This window comes from Leptodactylus fuscus, chromosome 1 (genome assembly GCF_031893055.1).
Source record: "Leptodactylus fuscus isolate aLepFus1 chromosome 1, aLepFus1.hap2, whole genome shotgun sequence".
Classification (NCBI taxonomy): Eukaryota; Metazoa; Chordata; class Amphibia; order Anura; family Leptodactylidae; genus Leptodactylus; species Leptodactylus fuscus.
Genome location: NC_134265.1, coordinates 125283418 through 125308019, shown reverse-complemented (window position 1 = coordinate 125308019; position 24602 = coordinate 125283418). Strand labels below are relative to the sequence as shown.

The following is a 24602-nucleotide window of genomic DNA, read 5'->3' as shown; positions in this document are numbered from 1 at the left end:
GCTTTCCCATGTCAGCCTCTCAGCCAGGCTGGATGCAGTGTCTGCTTCTCACTTCCTATATTTCTCTCTCTCCCTCTTGCTGAACAGGACATATAACACTTCTGCAGGTCAGATGATCTGCAGATTCTTGTACAGAACAAACAAAGTTCACTGACGGGTAATTTACTCAATTATTAACTTTGTCACAGAAAGAGTAAATTCTGTGACTACAGTGACTACAGTTATGTATTGAGGAATTTATTAACGCACACGGACACCATCATTCCGTATAGTGTGTATCATTTCTCAATTTTTAGCGCACATTGGGGCTTCTTTTTTTTTTTTGTTTTATCTTATAAAACTAAAAGTTATGTTTTAAATTTACTCTTTCTGTGACAAAAAACAAACAAAGTGTTATCTGAGTGTTTACTTAGAGAGATAACAGATTTATCAGAAAACTGCAATTATCTAAACGGATTGCCCTGCCGGCAAGAGCAGTGAGTGAGTGACATCACTTGTCCTATAGGTCCGTGGTTATAGCAACGCAGTGTAAACAATGGGGGGAATAAATTCACATACCAGGCAAACAAAGCAGAATTTCTAAAGCAATATATTTAGGAAACGGATTAAATTTACATAAGCTACCAATATAGATAGGATTCTTGAGATGGGACAACCCCTTTAACTTATGTTTGGTCCAGTGCGGGTCTTGAGTAGGCCTCCGTCACAGGTGTGAGTCCTTGGCTCATTACTGGGTCAGAAAAAGGCTGCAGAATCTGTAAACCTTTCCTGGCCCAGTAATGAGCCAAGGACTCACACCTGGGGCTCAGGCCTTCTCAAGACCCATACTGAACCATACATACGTTAAAAACCTTGGGGAGATATAATGAGATTCCAGCATCCTGTCTGTCACCTTCTCACAGGCTCTATTAGGTGCCTATTTAGCATAATGTTAATTCAAGATGTAGTATCAGAACTGGAGCAAAGAAAAGGTGGTGGTGTTGCCCATGGCAAGTGATCAGGTTGTTGCTTTTATTTTCCTATGGTCCTCTGACCATTGAGCGGTCCAACCTACTTACTTACTGCTTGATAATGTATTTTTGTAGTTAGTAGCATGAAGAGTAAGTTGGATTTACAAAATGTTATCCAGAGACTAAAGACCAAATATGAGAAGCTATGTCATATATTTTAAGAGAATTTTTTTTTTAAAGAAATTTTCCCTGTATAATATTGGACCAAGTAGAATTTATTGTTGTCTTTCTGTATGACATCTATTCTACAGAATAGGTGCTGTGCTGTATCAGATGAGTAGACGTAGCTGGTGCATTACTGCAGGGGCACCTTTGTAAGGTCAGAAGGGTAAATCATCAGAAATAAACTTGGCAGTCAACTTTTATTTGTCACTTAGTCATTATGTCACCCTGTCCTGTGGCTGGATTGGCTCTTTGTCTTCTGTACTGCCTAAACTGCAGCCTGGTGCAAAGTCACTGTGTCATCCAGGCTGTAATGGACATTGTCACCGAACACTTATTATTATAAAATGCTTATTACATAAATATTAAGGTATTAATCTGATAACGTGTAATAAAGGTTCCACTAAACATTAAATGATACCAGTATGGTGCAGTTTACTTTATGTGTATCGACCTGCAAATAGCCCAATATTGGAATCCTGCAGGGGGTAACAATCACAATGACTTTCTCCTATATGGACCTATTCTCATTTCATTGATATAAATGTTGATTCAGAATAAAAATATTTTTTGACTTTTTAAGAAGTATGGTGGACTGCTTTTAAAATTGTTTACTTTTTTTTCTCAGGGACTGTCCGCCCAGTAAGACGCAGTTTTTATGAACCATCTTCTGCTCCAGGCAAAGGTATTGTGTGGGAATGGGAAAATGATACAGGTTCCTGGACTCCTTATGACACTGAAATCTGCATTGCTATTCAGAATGCCTATGAGAAGCAGCACCCTTGGCTGGACCTCACTACACTTGGTTTCTGTTACTTGGTGCATTTCCATAGCATGTGTCAGGTCAACCGACAGACCCATCGTAAGCGGCGACTAAGAAGGCGCATGGATCTTGCATATCCTTTAACAATGGGATCCATACCTAAGTCTCAGTCATGGCCTGTGGGGTCTGGCTCTGGATTACCCTGTTCTTGCCCGCAATGTCTATTAGTCAACAGTACCAGAGCAGCTTCTAATGCTATCCTAGCATCACAAAAAGTTAAGGTTCCTCCAGGGCCTCCACCTAACTTGCCACCTCCACCTCCTCCTCCACTACATCCATCTGGAATAAGACAGAGCAATACATATAGTGGTGGAGCTGCAGGCTGGGGAAGACCAGGTGAAGGAGGTCGACCTGCAGGAGGAATCAGAAATGGCTCAGGATTCTCTCGTAGTCAGAGTGTACCAGGACCAGCACCATACCCAGGACAGAACAATCTGAACAGACCAGGAGTGCAGAGAACCAGTGGGAGCAACAGTAGGGCATCTATACCTCCCGGGTAAGTCAGTAATAAACCAAACATATTTCATACTGATCAAATTTATTTAAGGCATGCCATGGTGCTAAATATGTACTTTAGAGCATGTATGACTAAGTTTTCTTCACTCCTATCCTACAACTACCATGATGTATTGCTCGTCACTCAGATCCCCCCTCTCTCTCCCTCTCTCCCTGTTTCCCTAGTTAGCCCGTTAGCACTAACTAACTAACTATCTCAATCAGCCCACCCCATCATATTTACCTCTGTCTTCCTGTCTGGATCTTCTGGGCATAGGAGATTCCTCTGTTCTTCTCGCCTGTCGGCGCCTGTGCATTAGAGCCAGAGTGCTCCAGCTCTATTGTGCAGATGTGGGAGGATGGCTCCTTCTCCTCTTCACATCTGCTGGCGCTTGCACAATAAAGCCATCTGCAGGTGCTGGCGAAAGTGAAAGAAGTGGCAATTCATGCCCAGATCAGGACATGAAGACAGGTAAGCATGATGGGGGGAGTATTGGTGGCGTTTCCTTTCTGGAAAAGGGGAAATCAGAAAATGTTGCCTTGGGTGGTCACATGAACACCCCAGCAATATGGCTAAATATACACTTTTGATAAAGTTACTTAGGCAGGGGAGGGTGTTAATTTAATACTAAATTTATCTTTTTATCCCGGACATCCCCTTTAACAGCAATTAATATCCGTTATGTTAGGCATCTTCTCATACTCACATCTCCTCACTCCCCTGCCACTCTGTGAAGCCTCTTCTCCTGGACTGTTGAGGGATCTGCAAGCACGATGTGAGTGATGTCATCACATTGCTCCTACCAGGAACCAGAGCAAACAAGGTGAAGCAGGAGCTGTTAGTGGATGGCTCCTGTTTCACCATTATATTTAAGTCACTTGAATCTCCGGATGCAGATGAGTTGATACTGGGACATTCCTATCACCAACTGCGACAGCAGGAGAGGACCTGGAATCCGGGACTGTCCCGCTGAATCCGGGATGGTTGGGAGGTATGGAGTCTAGTAAAGAGACTCGAACACTAGTGTGAACCTAGCATAAGCCTGCATTTCAGCTGTAGACACAATGTGGGAGATTAACTAAACTAAATCTAAAAAAAAAAATCCTCACAAGCTATATCACCTTTTATTATCTGTAGATATTTTGACATTTTTCTCTTTTTGTAGCAAGGGATGTGGCTGAATGGAAAAGGGTATGTTTGCCTTTTAAGGTGGCCCTTAAGATGTGTACTAGAATTGTGGCAAAATTCTGGCAAAAATTTGTTGCAGAAAGTAAGCCATCTAATAAAATGGTACACTCCTAACAGTGTAAAGATATAACATCAGTGTACAGTATTTTATATAAGTCATTTCATGTCTTCTAATATTAGAGGTGTTAAATACTTCTAGAAAGCTGACAGATTCCTGGTTGCAGAGATATTGGTGCTGTTAGTTTGGGAACTGATATCCCATGGTCAGAGGGATCGCCCTTACAGATTAGCGTCATTGCTGGGTGGTGAGAAACTCCCTCCTAAGGGCTCGTTCACACGGGTAGAGAGGGGGCGGATTATGGCGCGGAATCCACATCATAATCTGCCCCATCACAATGGTGGTCTATAGAGACCGCTAGTGTTCGTTTTTTCCGCTAGTATTTTTTTGACACTAGTGGAAAAAAGAAGCGACTTGATCTTTCTTGAACGCACCCAAAAACCGCAATGCGTTTTTTTTTAAGGTCCATTCACTGTCCGGGAGGGAAAATCCGTCTGGCGTTTTTTGAGGTGGTTTTTACCAAAAACAGCTCCAAAAAAATGCCTCAGTGTCCAAAAACCACTTCCTAAGTCCTGAAGCGTTTCATTCATGTGTGAACTAACATTCACGGTGCTCTTCCATAGCCTTGTACTGTCAAGGCAGGCATTCCTCTCTGCCCAGCACTGACACTCAGTTGCAAGGCCGGCCCCTCTGACAGTGCAGGGATACTGTTGCCGAAAATAAGGTCACCTATAACTCTACAACTGGGGCACATAATGGCAAAGCTGACAATGCAATCAGTGCACTGTCAGCTATCTACCTCTGCTAATGTCAGAGCACATGAATGGTGTTCCACAGTGGCGTAACTAGGAATGGCGGGGCCCCCTGGCAAACTTTTGACATGGGGTCCCCCCCCAACCTACGCTGAAGACATCGACCAACTGACCCCTAATGTAGCCCCCCGCGCACATTTCTGCACACACTATAATACCCCATATTGGCCCCTGCACACAGTATTATGTCCCCATACTGGCTCTAGTACACAGTATTATGTCCCCATAGTGGCTCCAGTACACAGTATTATGTCCCCATACTGGCCCCAGTACACAGTATTATGTCCCCATACTGGCCCCAGTACACAGTATTATGTCCCCATACTGGCCCCAGTACACAGTATTATGTCCCCATACTGGCCCCAGTACACAGTATTATGTCCCCATACTGGCCCCAGTACACAGTATTATGTCCCCATAGTGGCCCCTGCACACAGTATTATGCCCCATACTGGCCCCAGTACACAGTATTATGTCCCCATACTGGCTCTAGTACACAGTATTATGTCCCCATACTGGCCCCAGTACACAGTATTATGTCCCCATACTGGCCCCAGTACACAGTATTATGTCCCCATACTGGCCCCAGTACACAGTATTATGTCCCCATACTGGCCCCAGTACACAGTATTATGTCCCCATAATGGCCCCAGTACACAGTATTAAGTCCCCATAGTGGCCCCTGCACACAGTATTATGCCCCATACTGGCCCCAGTACACAGTATTATGTCCCCATAGTGGCCCCTGCACACAGTATTATGTCCCCATACTGGCTCTAGTACACAGTATTATGTCCCCATACTGGCCCCAGTACACAGTATTATGTCCCCATACTGGCCCCAGTACACAGTATTATGTCCCCATACTGGCCCCAGTACACAGTATTAAGTCCCATTGTGGATACACATGAACAATCATTATACTCTTTTTTTTCAGACCCCAGAGTATAATAATCGAAGACCCAGAGGGATACAAACATAACAAACTACTGTTACTTGCCTATCTCCTGACTCCCCTGCATTGTCCGTCGCTTTCGGCCATCTTCCGAGATGTCATGTGACCGGGGCCTTGCGTCACAGGTCATATGACGTCACGCAAGTAGGCCGAAGCCTGCCCGGAGCCTGGAGAGGTAACACAGTTTTTTATGTTATCTTACCTTTCCCGGGCCTCCAATCATTATACTCAGGGGTCCGAAAAGACACCAGAGTATAATTGTGCTTGTGGGGCCTGCGCCGTCACTTACCGATCTCGGTCCCTGCCAGGATTGGTAAGTATATAGGGCCCGTTACCAGTACCGGCCTATTAAAAAAAAAAGAAAGAAAGAAAAGCCTGCAGCGGTAGTGGCTGTCGCCGGGCCCTGTGGCAGCTGCCACCACTGCTACCATGGTAGTTACGCCACTGGTGTTCCATTATGTATTGACTGATACCACCTTATGTGTGTGGATATGCAGTTTTCCTTAAGGTCTTTTTTTCTCTACCATTACTATATAGATTTAGAAGATGCCCATATGACTGCTCACATGCTACATTGACAGTGTAGAGCAGAGGTTCTCAAACTTATTTTGTCTACCGCCCACTTCGAGAATTAATTATTTTCTAGTGCCCCCCAAAATTATTTTACTTTACTACATCTTAAGAATCACAATCGCAGTCATTATGTTAATAACTAAATTATGTGTGTCATGTGAAAATAAGACTTGGATTTACCTTGTACGGAGTTTCCTAAAGGACCTGGCTCCTCTGTCCACTAGCAGCCTGCTCTATATAATAAAGCTTTATCCTAGTGAACAGAGAGACCAGGTCCTTTAGCCCAGTAGGATTTAGACTGCTTTATATAAGAAAGCAGCACTTATTCCACACACCCCCCTCTATCTCACAGCAGGGAGCTAGGTGATGTGTATGTGATGTGTATGTGTGGTGCAGACACAGGCTGGCTCTGTACACTCAGCCCCCCCCCCTCTCTCCCCCCACACAGCAGGGAGCTACGTCATGTGGCTCCCTCAGCAATGAGCAGGGGGCCAGGTGCTAGTGTCCATAATGAAGTGAATAAAGTAAGATAGTGGACAAACAAAGCAGTTTTGCTGAAGCAGTGTATTTAGGAAAAGTCTTAAATCCACATTAACAAGCAGTATAGATAGAATCATTGTTATGATACCACCCCTTTAAATTAGCCATCGCCCCCCTAAACCGCTTCAACGCCCCCCCCAATCTTCTCTGTGCCCTTTACTGCCCCCCTATCGGCCTCCAGCGCCCACAAGGGGGCGTTATCGCCCACTTTGAGAAAGACTGGTGTAGAGCTTGTTGCCTCGTGTGCTGGTATGGTCATGTTTATAGCTGTTATTTCTGCTATTAGTTTATTTAGTGGTGCTTGTATGGTATACATTTCATTTTCCATTTTATATGGCAGCACTTGACAATATGGATGGTTGCTCATGCAGCCAAGTACATTTATAAAATGTCCATCTCCTGCAGAAGAGGGAATAGAGAAATGTGTACATGACATCGCTGCGGAATATGTTGGTGCTATATAAGAAACAGATAAAAATACAGAATTGTCCGTTAAGTAATTAATATTCATTTAAGCAAGTCTGATTGGGTATTTTTATAAATATTTTTCACTGCGTTTCTCTTTAAGAATGGTTTCTATTAATCCAGGTGTAAAATTCTGCAAAGAAGCATTTTCTGCATTTATATGGTCAAGGTCTTCTCCTTCCCCATTGCAGGTGGCTTGCACATTGTTACAGGAATTGCTTAGTAATATTCTTAGGTGGGGATTCCTCAGAATCTCTAGGACTGGCTGCAGTTTGTTGGCATTACACTGCATATTAATACATATATATAAGCTCTTTGGTAACCTAGAAATCTACACGTATAGAGTCCAGCCATTACCACAGTATGTACAATGACACTTTGCTGACAGTCCAGCAGATCGACATGGAGGCTGCAGGCACCGGGCTGAACATTTGTTGCCATGGAAGCAGAGCTCAGGTGCTGCTCATAGCAACAGACTCCATCCACTCTCATGCCGCAGGCTACACAGGCCCCTGCTATTGTTATACAGCTTAACGTAACCTATATACGGTGTTCTTTAATCCACGGGATTTTTACATGAAGAGGGACACTGATGTTATGTTGAGATGTACCATAGCACTCTATGTAATGTAATAGATGCATATGCAGTGTGATATTACAGATACTACTCTCAGAGGCTGCTCCGTATATATGTCAGTATGTAGTGTGATATTACAGATACTACTCTCTGAGGCTGCTCCGTATATATGTCAGTATGTAGTGTGATATTACAGATACTACTCTCAGAGGCTGCTGTGTATATATGTCAGTATGTAGTGTGATATTACAGATACTACTCTCAGAGGCTGCTGTGTATATATGTCAGTATGTAGTGTGATATTACAGATACTACTCTCTCAGAGGCTGCTCCGTATATATGTCAGTATGTAGTGTGATATTACAGATACTACTCTCAGAGGCTGCTCCGTATATATGTCAGTATGTAGTGTGATATTACAGATACTACTCTCAGAGGCTGCTGTGTATATATGTCAGTATGTAGTGTGATATTACAGATACTACTCTCTGAGGCTGCTCTGTATCCATGTCAGTATGTAGTGTGATATTACAGATACTACTCTCTCTGAGGTTGCTCCGTATATATGTCAGTATGTAGTGTGATATTACAGATACTACTCTCTCAGAGACTGCTCTGTATATATGTCAGTATGTAGTGTGATATTACAGATACTACTCTCTGAGGCTGCTCTGTATATATGTCAGTATGTAGTGTGATATTACAGATACTACTCTCTCAGAGGCTGCTCCGTATATATGTCAGTATGTAGTGTGATATTACAGCTACTACTCTCTGAGGCTGCTCCGTATATATGTCAGTGTGTAGTGTGATATTACAGATACTACTCTCTCAGAGACTGCTCTATATCCATGTCAGTATGTAGTGTGATATTACAGATACTACTCTCAGAGGCTGCTCCGTATATATGTCAGTATGTAGTGTGATATTACAGATACTACTCTCTGAGGCTGCTCCGTATATATGTCAGTATGTAGTGTGATATTACAGATACTACTCTCAGAGGCTGCTCCGTATATATGTCAGTATGTAGTGTGATATTACAGATACTACTCTCAGAGGCTGCTGTGTATATATGTCAGTATGTAGTGTGATATTACAGATACTACTCTCTGAGGCTGCTCTGTATCCATGTCAGTATGTAGTGTGATATTACAGATACTACTCTCTCTGAGGTTGCTCCGTATATATGTCAGTATGTAGTGTGATATTACAGATACTACTCTCTGAGGCTGCTCTGTATATATGTCAGTATGTAGTGTGATATTACAGATACTACTCTCTCAGAGGCTGCTCCGTATATATGTCAGTATGTAGTGTGATATTACAGCTACTACTCTCTCAGAGGCTGCTCCGTATATATGTCAGTGTGTAGTGTGATATTACAGATACTACTCTCTCAGAGACTGCTCTATATCCATGTCAGTATGTAGTGTGATATTACAGATACTACTCTCTGAGGCTGCTCCGTATATATGTCAGTATGCAGTGTGATATTACAGATACTACTCTCTCAGAGGCTGCTCCATATATATGTCAGTATGTAGTGTGATATTACAGATACTACTCTCTCAGAGGCTGCTCCGTATATATGTCAGTATGTAGTGTGATATTACAGATGCTACTCTCAGAGACTGCTCTGTATCCATGTCAGTGTGTAGTGTGATATTACAGATACTACTCTCTGAGGCTGCTCTGTATATATGTCAGTATGTAGTGTGATATTACATACTACTCTCTCAGAGGCTGCTCCGTATATATGTCAGTATGCAGTGTGATATTACAGATACTACTCTCAGAGACTGCTCCGTATATATGTCAGTATGTAGTGTGATATTACAGATACTACTCTCTGAGGCTGCTGTGTATATATGTCAGTATGTAGTGTGATATTACAGATACTACTCTCTCAGAGGCTGCTCCGTATATATGTCAGTATGTAGTGTGATATTACAGATACTACTCTCTCAGAGACTGCTCTATATCCATGTCAGTATGTAGTGTGATATTACAGATACTACTCTCTGAGGCTGCTCCGTATATATGTCAGTATGTAGTGTGATATTACAGATACTACTCTCTCAGAGACTGCTCTATATCCATGTCAGTATGTAGTGTGATATTACAGATACTACTCTCTCAGAGGCTGCTCCGTATATATGTCAGTATGTAGTGTGATATTACAGATGCTACTCTCTCAGAGGATGCTCTGTATCCATGTCAGTATGTAGTGTGATATTACAGATACTACTCTCTCAGAGGCTGCTCCGTATATATGTCAGTATGTAGTGTGATATTACAGATACTACTCTCTCAGAGGCTACTCTGTATCCATGTCAGTGTGTAGTGTGATATTACAGATACTACTCTCTCAGAGGCTGCTCTGTATATATGTCAGTATGTAGTGTGATATTACAGATACTACTCTCTCAGAGACTGCTCTATATCCATGTTAGTGTGTAGTGTGATATTACAGATACTACTCTCTCAGAGGCTGCTCTATATCCATGTTAGTGTGTAGTATGATATTACAGATACTACTCTCTCAGAGGCTGCTCCGTATATATGTCAGTATGTAGTGTGATATTACAGATACTACTCTCTCAGAGACTGCTCTGTATCCATGTCAGTATGTAGTGTGATATTACAGATACTACTCTCTCAGAGGCTGCTCCGTATATATGTCAGTATGTAGTGTGATATTACAGATACTACTCTCTCAGAGACTGCTCTGTATATATGTCAGTATGTAGTGTGATATTACAGATACTACTCTCAGAGGCTGCTCCGTATATATGTCAGTATGTAGTGTGATATTACAGATACTACTCTCAGAGGCTGCTCCGTATATATGTCAGTATGTAGTGTGATATTACAGATACTACTCTCTCAGAGACTGCTCTGTATCCATGTCAGTATGTAGTGTGATATTACAGATACTACTCTCTCAGAGGCTGCTCCGTATATATGTCAGTATGTAGTGTGATATTACAGATACTACTCTCTCAGAGGCTGCTCTGTATATATGTCAGTATGTAGTGTGATATTACAGATACTACTCTCTCAGAGATTGCTCTGTATATATGTCAGTATGTAGTGTGATATTACAGATACTACTCTCTCAGAGACTGCTCCGTATATATGTCAGTATGTAGTGTGATATTACAGATACTACTCTCTCAGAGACTGCTCTGTATATATGTCAGTATGTAGTGTGATATTACAGATACTACTCTCTCAGAGACTGCTCTGTATATATGTCAGTATGCAGTGTGATATTACAGATACTACTCTCAGAGGCTGCTCCGTATATATGTCAGTATGTAGTGTGATATTACAGATACTACTCTCAGAGGCTGCTCTGTATATATGTCAGTATGTAGTGTGATATTACAGATACTACTCTCTCAGAGACTGCTCTGTATATATGTCAGTATGTAGTGTGATATTACAGATACTACTCTCTCAGAGACTGCTCCGTATATATGTCAGTATGTAGTGTGATATTACAGATACTACTCTCGTATGTAGGCTGCTCCGTATATATGTCAGTATGTAGTGTGATATTACAGATACTACTCTCTCAGAGGCTGCTCCGTATATATGTCAGTATGTAGTGTGATATTACAGATACTATTCTCAGAGGCTGCTCCGTATATATGTCAGTATGTAGTGTGATATTACAGATACTACTCTCTGAGGCTGCTCTGTATCCATGTCAGTATGTAGTGTGATATTACAGATACTACTCTCTGAGGCTGCTCCGTATATATGTCAGTATGTAGTGTGATATTACAGATACTACTCTCTCAGAGACTGCTCTGTATCCATGTCAGTATGTAGTGTGATATTACAGATACTACTCTCTCAGAGGCTGCTCCGTATATATGTCAGTATGTAGTGTGATATTACAGATACTACTCTCAGAGGCTGCTCTGTATATATGTCAGTATGTAGTGTGATATTACAGATACTACTCTCTCAGAGATTGCTCTGTATATATGTCAGTATGTAGTGTGATATTACAGATACTACTCTCTCAGAGACTGCTCCGTATATATGTCAGTATGTAGTGTGATATTACAGATACTACTCTCTCAGAGACTGCTCTGTATATATGTCAGTATGTAGTGTGATATTACAGATACTACTCTCTCAGAGACTGCTCTGTATATATGTCAGTATGCAGTGTGATATTACAGATACTACTCTCAGAGGCTGCTCCGTATATATGTCAGTATGTAGTGTGATATTACAGATACTACTCTCAGAGGCTGCTCCGTATATATGTCAGTATGTAGTGTGATATTACAGATACTACTCTCTGAGGCTGCTCTGTATATATGTCAGTATGTAGTGTGATATTACAGATACTACTCTCTCAGAGACTGCTCCGTATATATGTCAGTATGTAGTGTGATATTACAGATACTACTCTCGTATGTAGGCTGCTCTGTATATATGTCAGTATGTAGTGTGATATTACAGATACTGCTCTCTCAGAGGCTGCTCCGTATATATGTCAGTATGTAGTGTGATATTACAGATACTACTCTCTGAGGCTGCTCTGTATCCATGTCAGTATGTAGTGTGATATTACAGATACTACTCTCTGAGGCTGCTCCGTATATATGTCAGTATGTAGTGTGATATTACAGATACTACTCTCAGAGACTGCTCTGTATCCATGTCAGTATGTAGTGTGATATTACAGATACTACTCTCTCTGAGGCTGCTCCATATATATGTCAGTATGTAGTGTGATATTACAGATACTACTCTCTCTGAGGCTGCTCCGTATATATGTCAGTATGTAGTGTGATATTACAGATACTACTCTCAGAGACTGCTCTGTATCCATGTCAGTATGTAGTGTGATATTACAGATACTACTCTCTCTGAGGCTGCTCCATATATATGTCAGTATGTAGTGTGATATTACAGATACTACTCTCTCAGAGGCTGCTCCATATATATGTCAGTATGTAGTGTGATATTACAGATACTACTCTCTCAGAGGCTGCTCCGTATATATGTCAGTATGCAGTGTGATATTACAGATACTACTCTCAGAGACTGCTCTGTATCCATGTCAGTATGTAGTGTGATATTACAGATACTACTCTCTCAAAGACTGCTCTGTATCCATGTCAGTATGTAGTGTGATATTACAGATACTACTCTCTCAGAGGCTGCTCCGTATATATGTCAGTATGCAGTGTGATATTACAGATACTACTCTGAGGCTGCTCCGTATATATGTCAGTATGTAGTGTGATATTACAGATACTACTCTCTCAGAGGCTGCTCTATATCCGTGTCAGTATGTAGTGTGATATTACAGATACTACTCTCTCAGAGGCTGCTCCGTATATATGTCAGTATGCAGTGTGATATTACAGATACTACTCTCAGAGACTGCTCTGTATCCATGTCAGTATGTAGTGTGATATTACAGATACTACTCTCTCAAAGACTGCTCTGTATCCATGTCAGTATGTAGTGTGATATTACAGATACTACTCTCTCAGAGGCTGCTCCGTATATATGTCAGTATGCAGTGTGATATTACAGATACTACTCTGAGGCTGCTCCGTATATATGTCAGTATGTAGTGTGATATTACAGATACTACTCTCTCAGAGGCTGCTCTATATCCGTGTCAGTATGTAGTGTGATATTACAGATACTACTCTCTCAGAGGCTGCTCTATATCCATGTCAGAATGTAGTGTGATATTACAGATACTACTCTCTCTGAGGCTGCTGTGTATATATGTCAGTATGTAGTATGATATTACAGATTCTACTCTCTCAGAGACTGCTGTGTATATATGTCAGTATGTAGTATGATATTACAGATACTACTCTCTCAGAGACTGCTCTGTATCCATGTCAGTATGTAGTGTGATATTACAGATACTACTCTCTCTGAGGCTGCTCTGTATCCATGTCAGTATGTAGTGTGATATTACAGATACTACTCTCTGAGGCTGCTCCGTATATATGTCAGTATGTAGTGTGATATTACAGATACTACTCTCTCAGAGACTGCACTGTATATACTGTATGTCAGTATGTAGTGTGATATTACAGATGCTACTCTCTCAGAGGCTGCTCTGTATCCATGTCAGTATGTAGTGTGATATTACAGATACTACTCTCTCTGAGGCTGCTCTATATCCATGTCAGTATGTAGTGTGATATTACAGATACTACTCTCTCAGAGACTGCTCTATATCCGTGTCAGTGTGTAGTGTGATATTACAGATACTACTCTCAGAGGCTGCTCCGTATATATGTCAGTGTGTAGTGTGATATTACAGATACTACTCTCTGAGGCTGCTCCGTATATATGTCAGTATGTAGTGTGATATTACAGATACTACTCTCTCAGAGACTGCACTGTATATACTGTATGTCAGTATGTAGTGTGATATTACAGATGCTACTCTCTCAGAGCCTGCTCTGTATCAATGTCAGTATGTAGTGTGATATTACAGATACTACTCTCTCAAAGGCTGCTCTATATCCATGTCAGTATGTAGTGTGATATTACAGATACTACTCTCAGAGGCTGCTCTATATCCATGTCAGTATGTAGTGTGATATTACAGATACTACTCTCAGAGGCTGCTCTATATCCATGTCAGTATGTAGTGTGATATTACAGATACTACTCTCTCAGAGGCTGCTCCGTATATATGTCAGTATGTAGTGTGATATTACAGATACTACTCTCTCTGAGGCTGCTCCGTATATATGTCAGTATGTAGTGTGATATTACAGATACTACTCTCTCAGAGGCTGCTCCATATATATGTCAGTATGTAGTGTGATATTACAGATACTACTCTCTCAGAGGCTGCTCCGTATATATGTCAGTATGTAGTGTGATATTACAGATACTACTCTCTGAGGCTGCTCTGTATCCATGTCAGTATGTAGTGTGATATTACAGATACTACTCTCTCTGAGGCTGCTCCATATATATGTCAGTATGTAGTGTGATATTACAGATACTACTCTCTCTGAGGCTGCTCCGTATATATGTCAGTATGTAGTGTGATATTACAGATACTACTCTCTCAGAGGCTGCTCCATATATATGTCAGTATGTAGTGTGATATTACAGATACTACTCTCTCAGAGGCTGCTCCGTATATATGTCAGTATGCAGTGTGATATTACAGATACTACTCTCAGAGACTGCTCTGTATCCATGTCAGTATGTAGTGTGATATTACAGATACTACTCTCTCAAAGACTGCTCTGTATCCATGTCAGTATGTAGTGTGATATTACAGATACTACTCTCTCAGAGGCTGCTCCGTATATATGTCAGTATGCAGTGTGATATTACAGATACTACTCTCTCAGAAGCTGCTCCATATATATGTCAGTATGCAGTGTGATATTACAGATACTACTCTCTCAGAGGCTGCTCTATATCTGTGTCAGTATGTAGTGTGATATTACAGATACTACTCTCTCAGAGGGTGCTCTATATCCATGTCAGAATGTAGTGTGATATTACAGATACTACTCTCTCTGAGGCTGCTGTGTATATATGTCAGTATGTAGTATGATATTACAGATACTACTCTCTCAGAGACTGCTGTGTATATATGTCAGTATGTAGTATGATATTACAGATACTACTCTCTCAGAGACTGCTCTGTATCCATGTCAGTATGTAGTGTGATATTACAGATACTACTCTCTCTGAGGCTGCTCTATATCCATGTTAGTATGTAGTGTGATATTACAGATACTACTCTCAGAGGCTGCTCCGTATATATGTCAGTGTGTAGTGTGATATTACAGATACTACTCTCTGAGGCTGCTCCGTATATATGTCAGTATGTAGTGTGATATTACAGATACTACTCTCTCAGAGACTGCACTGTATATACTGTATGTCAGTATGTAGTGTGATATTACAGATGCTACTCTCTCAGAGGCTGCTCTGTATCCATGTCAGTATGTAGTGTGATATTACAGATACTACTCTCTCTGAGGCTTCTCTATATCCATGTCAGTATGTAGTGTGATATTACAGATACTACTCTCTCAGAGACTGCTCTGTATATATGTCAGTATGCAGTGTGATATTACAGATACTACTCTCAGAGGCTGCTCCGTATATATGTCAGTATGTAGTGTGATATTACAGATACTACTCTCAGAGGCTGCTCCGTATATATGTCAGTATGTAGTGTGATATTACAGATACTACTCTCTGAGGCTGCTCTGTATATATGTCAGTATGTAGTGTGATATTACAGATACTACTCTCTCAGAGACTGCTCTGTATATATGTCAGTATGTAGTGTGATATTACAGATACTACTCTCGTATGTAGGCTGCTCCGTATATATGTCAGTATGTAGTGTGATATTACAGATACTGCTCTCTCAGAGGCTGCTCCGTATATATGTCAGTATGTAGTGTGATATTACAGATACTACTCTCTGAGGCTGCTCTGTATCCATGTCAGTATGTAGTGTGATATTACAGATACTACTCTCTGAGGCTGCTCCGTATATATGTCAGTATGTAGTGTGATATTACAGATACTACTCTCAGAGACTGCTCTGTATCCATGTCAGTATGTAGTGTGATATTACAGATACTACTCTCTCTGAGGCTGCTCCATATATATGTCAGTATGTAGTGTGATATTACAGATACTACTCTCTCTGAGGCTGCTCCGTATATATGTCAGTATGTAGTGTGATATTACAGATACTACTCTCAGAGACTGCTCTGTATCCATGTCAGTATGTAGTGTGATATTACAGATACTACTCTCTCAGAGGCTGCTCCATATATATGTCAGTATGTAGTGTGATATTACAGATACTACTCTCTCAGAGGCTGCTCCGTATATATGTCAGTATGCAGTGTGATATTACAGATACTACTCTCAGAGACTGCTCTGTATCCATGTCAGTATGTAGTGTGATATTACAGATACTACTCTCTCAAAGACTGCTCTGTATCCATGTCAGTATGTAGTGTGATATTACAGATACTACTCTCTCAGAGGCTGCTCCGTATATATGTCAGTATGCAGTGTGATATTACAGATACTACTCTGAGGCTGCTCCGTATATATGTCAGTATGTAGTGTGATATTACAGATACTACTCTCTCAGAGGCTGCTCTATATCCGTGTCAGTATGTAGTGTGATATTACAGATACTACTCTCTCAGAGGCTGCTCTATATCCATGTCAGAATGTAGTGTGATATTACAGATACTACTCTCTCTGAGGCTGCTGTGTATATATGTCAGTATGTAGTATGATATTACAGATTCTACTCTCTCAGAGACTGCTGTGTATATATGTCAGTATGTAGTATGATATTACAGATACTACTCTCTCAGAGACTGCTCTGTATCCATGTCAGTATGTAGTGTGATATTACAGATACTACTCTCTCTGAGGCTGCTCTGTATCCATGTCAGTATGTAGTGTGATATTACAGATACTACTCTCTGAGGCTGCTCCGTATATATGTCAGTATGTAGTGTGATATTACAGATACTACTCTCTCAGAGACTGCACTGTATATACTGTATGTCAGTATGTAGTGTGATATTACAGATGCTACTCTCTCAGAGGCTGCTCTGTATCCATGTCAGTATGTAGTGTGATATTACAGATACTACTCTCTCTGAGGCTGCTCTATATCCATGTCAGTATGTAGTGTGATATTACAGATACTACTCTCTCAGAGACTGCTCTATATCCGTGTCAGTGTGTAGTGTGATATTACAGATACTACTCTCAGAGGCTGCTCCGTATATATGTCAGTGTGTAGTGTGATATTACAGATACTACTCTCTGAGGCTGCTCCGTATATATGTCAGTATGTAGTGTGATATTACAGATACTACTCTCTCAGAGACTGCACTGTATATACTGTATGTCAGTATGTAGTGTGATATTACAGATGCTACTCTCTCAGAGCCTGCTCTGTATCAATGTCAGTATGTAGTGTGATATTACAGATACTACTCTCTCAAAGGCTGCTCTATATCCATGTCAGTATGTAGTGTGATATTACAGATACTACTCTCAGAGGCTGCTCTATATCCATGTCAGTATGTAGTGTGATATTACAGATACTACTCTCAGAGGCTGCTCTATATCCATGTCAGTATGTAGTGTGATATTACAGATACTACTCTCTCAGAGGCTGCTCCGTATATATGTCAGTATGTAGTGTGATATTACAGATACTACTCTCTCTGAGGCTGCTCCGTATATATGTCAGTATGTAGTGTGATATTACAGATACTACTCTCTCAGAGGCTGCTCCATATATATGTCAGTATGTAGTGTGATATTACAGATACTACTCTCTCAGAGGCTGCTCCGTATATATGTCAGTATGTAGTGTGATATTACAGATACTACTCTCTGAGGCTGCTCTGTATCCATGTCAGTATGTAGTGTGATATTACAGATACTACTCTCTCTGAGGCTGCTCCATATATATGTCAGTATGTAGTGTGATATTACAGATACTACTCTCTCTGAGGCTGCTCCGTATATATGTCAGTATGTAGTGTGATATTACAGATACTACTCTCTCAGAGGCTGCTCCATATATATGTCAGTATGTAGTGTGATATTACAGATACTACTCTCTCAGAGGCTGCTCCGTATATATGTCAGTATGCAGTGTGATATTACAGATACTACTCTCAGAGACTGCTCTGTATCCATGTCAGTATGTAGTGTGATATTACAGATACTACTCTCTCAAAGACTGCTCTGTATCCATGTCAGTATGTAGTGTGATATTACAGATACTACTCTCTCAGAGGCTGCTCCGTATATATGTCAGTATGCAGTGTGATATTACAGATACTACTCTCTCAGAAGCTGCTCCATATATATGTCAGTATGCAGTGTGATATTACAGATACTACTCTCTCAGAGGCTGCTCTATATCCGTGTCAGTATGTAGTGTGATATTACAGATACTACTCTCTCAGAGGCTGCTCTATATCCATGTCAGAATGTAGTGTGATATTACAGATACTACTCTCTCTGAGGCTGCTGTGTATATATGTCAGTATGTAGTATGATATTACAGATACTACTCTCTCAGAGACTGCTGTGTATATATGTCAGTATGTAGTATGATATTACAGATACTACTCTCTCAGAGACTGCTCTGTATCCATGTCAGTATGTAGTGTGATATTACAGATACTACTCTCTCTGAGGCTGCTCTATATCCATGTTAGTATGTAGTGTGATATTACAGATACTACTCTCAGAGGCTGCTCCGTATATATGTCAGTGTGTAGTGTGATATTACAGATACTACTCTCTGAGGCTGCTCCGTATATATGTCAGTATGTAGTGTGATATTACAGATACTACTCTCTCAGAGGCTGCTCTGTATCCATGTCAGTATGTAGTGTGATATTACAGATACTACTCTCTCTGAGGCTTCTCTATATCCATGTCAGTATGTAGTGTGATATTACAGATACTACTCTCTCTGAGGCTGCTCTATATCCATGTCAGTGTGTAGTGTGATATTACAGATACTACTCTCTCAGAGACTGCTCTATATCCGTGTCAGTATGTAGTGTGATATTACAGATACTACTCTCTGAGGCTGCTGTGTATATATGTCAGTATGTAGTATGATATTACAGATACTACTCTCTCAGAGACTGCTCTGTATATATGTCAGTATGTAGTATGATATTACAGATACTACTCTCTCAGAGACTGCTCTGTATCCATGTCAGTATGTAGTGTGATATTACAGATACTACTCTCTCTGAGGCTGCTCTATATCCATGTCAGTATGTAGTGTGATATTACAGATACTACTCTCTCAGAGACTGCTCTATATCCGTGTCAGTGTGTAGTGTGATATTACAGATACTACTCTCAGAGGCTGCTCTGTATATATGTCAGTGTGTAGTGTGATATTACAGATACTACTCTCTGAGGCTGCTCCGTATATATGTCAGTATGTAGTGTGATATTACAGATACTACTCTCTCAGAGACTGCACTGTATATACTGTATGTCAGTATGTAGTGTGATATTACAGATGCTACTCTCTCAGAGCCTGCTCTGTATCCATGTCAGTATGTAGTGTGATATTACAGATACTACTCTCTCTGAGGCTGCTCTATATCCATGTCAGTATGTAGTGTGATATTACAGATACTACTCTCTCAGAGGCTGCTCTATATCCATGTCAGTATGTAGTGTGATATTACAGATACTACTCTCTCAGAGGCTGCTCCGTTTATATGTCAGTATGTAGTGTGATATTACAGATACTACTCTCTCTGAGGCTGCTCCGTATATATGTCAGTATGTAGTGTGATATTACAGATACTACTCTCTCAGAGGCTGCTCCGTATATATGTCAGTGTGTAGTGTGATATTACAGATACTACTCTCAGAGGCTGCTCCGTATATATGTCAGTATGTAGTGTGATATTACAGATACTACTCTCTCAGAGGCTGCTCCGTATATATGTCAGTATGTAGTGTGATATTACAGATACTACTCTCTCAGAGGCTGCTCCGTATATATGTCAGTATGTAGTGTGATATTACAGCTACTACTCTCTCAGAGACTGCTCCGTATATATGTCAGTCTGTAGTGTGATATTACAGATACTACTCTCTGAGGCTGCTCCGTATATATGTCAGTATGTAGTGTGATATTACAGATACTACTCTCTCAGAGACTGCACTGTATATACTGTATGTCAGTATGTAGTGTGATATTACAGATGCTACTCTCTCAGAGGCTGCTCCGTATATATGTCAGTATGTAGTGTGATATTACAGCTACTACTCTCTCAGAGGCTGCTCCGTATATATGTCAGTATGTAGTGTGATATTACAGATACTACTCTCTCTGAGGCTGCTCTGTATATATGTCAGTATGTAGTGTGATATTACAGATACTACTCTCTCAGCGACTGCTCTATATCCGTGTCAGTATGTAGTGTGATATTACAGATACTACTCTCTCAGAAGCTGCTCCGTATATACGTCAGTATGTAGTGTGATATTACAGCTACTACTCTCTCTGAGGCTGCTCTGTATATATGTCAGTATGTAGTGTGATATTACAGATACTACTCTCTCTGAGGCTGCTCTGTATATATGTCAGTATGTAGTGTGATATTACAGATACTACTCTCTCAGAGACTGCTCTATATCCGTGTCAGTGTGTAGTGTGATATTACAGATACTACTCTCAGAGGCTGCTCTGTATATATGTCAGTGTGTAGTGTGATATTACAGATACTACTCTCTGAGGCTGCTCCGTATATATGTCAGTATGTAGTGTGATATTACAGATACTACTCTCTGAGGCTGCTCCGTATATATGTCAGTATGTAGTGTGATATTACAGCTACTACTCTCTCTGAGGCTGCTCTGTATATATGTCAGTATGTAGTGTGATATTACAGATACTACTCTCTCTGAGGCTGCTCTGTATATATGTCAGTATGTAGTGTGATATTACAGATACTACTCTCTCAGAGGCTGCTCCGTATATATGTCAGTATGTAGTGTGATATTACAGATACTACTCTCTCAGAGACTGCTCTATATCCGTGTCAGTATGTAGTGTGATATTACAGATACTACTCTCTCAGAGACTGCACTGTATATACTGTATGTCAGTATGTAGTGTGATATTACAGATACTACTCTCAGAGACTGCTCTGTATCCATGTCAGTGTGTAGTGTGATATTACAGATACTACTCTCATGGAGGAGATAAGAACCATGTTTAGCACCCTGTGCAACACACTGATCCAGACTGGGATCCACAACATGGCCACCAATCAGGAACCCAGCCCGTCCTCTGCAGGACAGCTCATTACAAGGTATACCCACCAAAGATGACACCACTGACTATCAGTAGCTGGAATATCCAAGGGCTGAACGCCTCAGCCTTTGGATCCAAACCAAACGATCCAGAATTTATAGACAGACTAAAAAACATAGACATCCAAATCCTCCTAGAGACATGGACCCGGGCAGAAGATGAATCCCTAACACCCATGGGCTACAAGGAATTCTCTGTCGCTGGCCGGAAAAGCAAGACTACCAAACTAGGCCGCCACTCAGGAGGCATACTAATATGGTTCAAGGAGGAGCTTAAAGAACATGTGAAAGCCATCAAACGCGGTGACAACCACATGTGGATAAAAATAAGCAACTCCATCCTCAACGGCCAACACGACATTTATCTCTGTGCAGTATACATCCCCCCATCAGAGTCCACCTACCACAACCCAGACATCTATGAGGTCCTACAAAGGGAATCTGCCCAGTTCCAGTCCCAAGGCAGAGTGCCTATCTGCGGCGACCTAAACGCCAGGACTGGAACAGAGATAGACTACCTGTCCTCTGATGGAAACCTGCACATCCCGGTAGGCGAGGTCCACCACCTGGAGTCTGCACAGAGAAGAAGAAATAGCTATGACATAGTCGTCAACAAGAGCGGGAGACAGCTGCTGAACCTGTGCCGGAGTCTGGGACTGTACATAATGAACGGGCGTACCAGAGGGGACACTCAGGGACGCTTCACACTAAACTCCCATGTGGGCAACAGCGTGGTGGACTATGTCATCACAGACGCAGACCGGTCAGACATAGATGCTCTCATAGTCACCCCTGAGACACACCTGTCAGACCACAACCAGATCCTGCTGTACATGAGATCCACTGACAAGCCACTCACACAGCAGCCCCACCAGATTGGTCTCTACAACCTGCCACCATTCTTTAAATGGGCCAGTCACCGGGCCACCGAATACACCAATGCGGCTAACCGACCCGAAATCAAGGAACTGCTCACAAACTTCTATATGAGTTCCTACCAGCCAGACCAACAAGGGGTCACCCGAGCAGTGAAGGACTTCAGTAACATCCTGTACACCACGGCAGAACTAGCAGGCCAGAAACAGACAAAGCCCAAGAGACCGACTAACAAACAGTCTCACAAATGGTTTGACAGCGACTGCAAGGCTCTACGCCGTTCTCTAAGGGCAGCCTCCAACCAGAAACACAGAGACCCCAACAACAGAGAGTCGAGGGAAGCCTACAACAAATTATGCAAGCAATACAAGGGAACCCTCAGAGAGAAGAAACAGAGGTACCTCTCCCACAAAATAGAGCAACTAGAGGACTCCCTCCAGGACAGCTCATTCTGGGAGACCTGGCACCACATGGGCACAAAGCCCAAGAAAAACTCTCTCCACATCCAAAATGCCAATATCTGGCTCAACTACTTCAGAGGTCTCTACAAAAACATCCCAGAAGAAGAACTAACTCCAGAACAGCAACAGATAATCACCAAACTGAGGGACATGGAGAAAGTCATCAAAGACTTCCAGAACCCTCTGGACTCGCCAATCACCATAAAAGATATACAAGAAAGAATTCTCCTGCTGAAAGGCAAAAAGGCCAGTGGCCCTGACGGCATCCTACCAGAGATGATCAAATACAGCCCTCCAGCAATACACGCGGCACTGGCAAAGCTATTCACCCTCGTGCTCAATGCTGGACACTTCCCCGAAGACTGGAACAAAGGGCTCATAACCCCCATCTACAAGAATGGGGACCAATATGACCCCAACAACTACAGAGGGATCTGCGTCAGCAGCACGCTGGGGAAACTGTTCAACAGCATCATCAATAACAGAATCCTCACCTTCCTCACACAACACGGGGTCCTCAGCAAGAGCCAAGCAGGGTTCATGCCAAACCACCGCACCACAGACCATATCTACACCCTGCACAGCCTCATCAAGACGCACGTCCACAACACCAGAAGAGGCAAGATATTCGCCTGCTTCGTAGACTTTAAGAAGGCGTTTGATTCAGTATGGCACCCAGGCCTACACCTGAAACTCCTAGAGAGTGGAATAGGAGGAAGAACGTACGACGTCATCAAGAGCTCCTACACCGGAAACCAGTGCAGTGTGAAGGTGAATGGAAAAAGGACAGCATACTTCCAACAGGCCCGAGGGGTCAGACAAGGCTGTAGCCTGAGCCCAACGCTCTTCAACATCTATATCAATGAACTGGCTACAGCCCTGGAGACCTCACCAATCCCAGGCCTCACCCTGAACAATCGAGAGGTGAAGTTCCTGCTATACGCCGATGACCTCCTACTCCTGGCCCCCACCGAGAAAGACCTCCAAGAAAGCCTGTCAGTGCTGGAAAAATTCAGCACCACATGGGCCCTACCCATCAACCAGAAGAAGACCAAAGTCATGGTATTCCAGAAGAAGGGCCACAATAAAGCCTCCACCACCCCACAATTCACACTGAACGGCTCCACACTGGAGAAAACCAACAGCTACACCTACCTGGGGCTGGAGCTCAGCCAATCAGGAAGCTTCAAAGCAGCAATAGAAACCCTGAAAGCAAAAGCCTGCAGAACCTTCTACGCCATCAGAAGACAACTGTACCACCTCAAACCACCGGTGAGGGTCTGGCTGAAGATATTTGACGCAGTCATCTCCCCGATCCTTCTCTATGGCAGCGAGGTTTGGGGCCCAGCCACCTACCCAGACCAGTCAAGGTGGGATTCCAGCCCAACAGAGAACTTCCACCTAGAGTTCTGCAAATACCTGCTCCATGTCCATCGCAACACCACCAACATGGCCTGCAGGGCAGAGCTAGGCAGACTCCCCCTATGGCTCACCATACAGAAGAGGGCGCTAGCTTTCCAGGCACACATCCAGGGGAGCAAGCCTGACTCCTACCACCACCAAGCATGGCTAAGCCACCTGAGCAAACCAGACACTCACCAACCAAACAGCAGCCAACCACCAAACCAAAAACACCAACAGATGATAACCAAGGCCGAAATAAAGGCGACCACAGAGGCAAACAGAGAGCGGTACATTGAA

General features: G+C 42.1%; 1 protein-coding gene across 1 annotated transcript in view; it reads left to right on the top strand.

Annotated features, from left to right (window-relative positions):
• The window catches only part of DTX1 (deltex E3 ubiquitin ligase 1), a 51890-nt gene that overhangs the window by 6445 nt on the left and 20843 nt on the right, over positions 1-24602 (top strand). The window contains exon 3 of the mRNA XM_075276563.1: positions 1801-2491. Coding sequence (XP_075132664.1) covers positions 1801-2491 — 691 coding nt within the window. The remainder of the gene's footprint in view (positions 1-1800; positions 2492-24602) is intronic.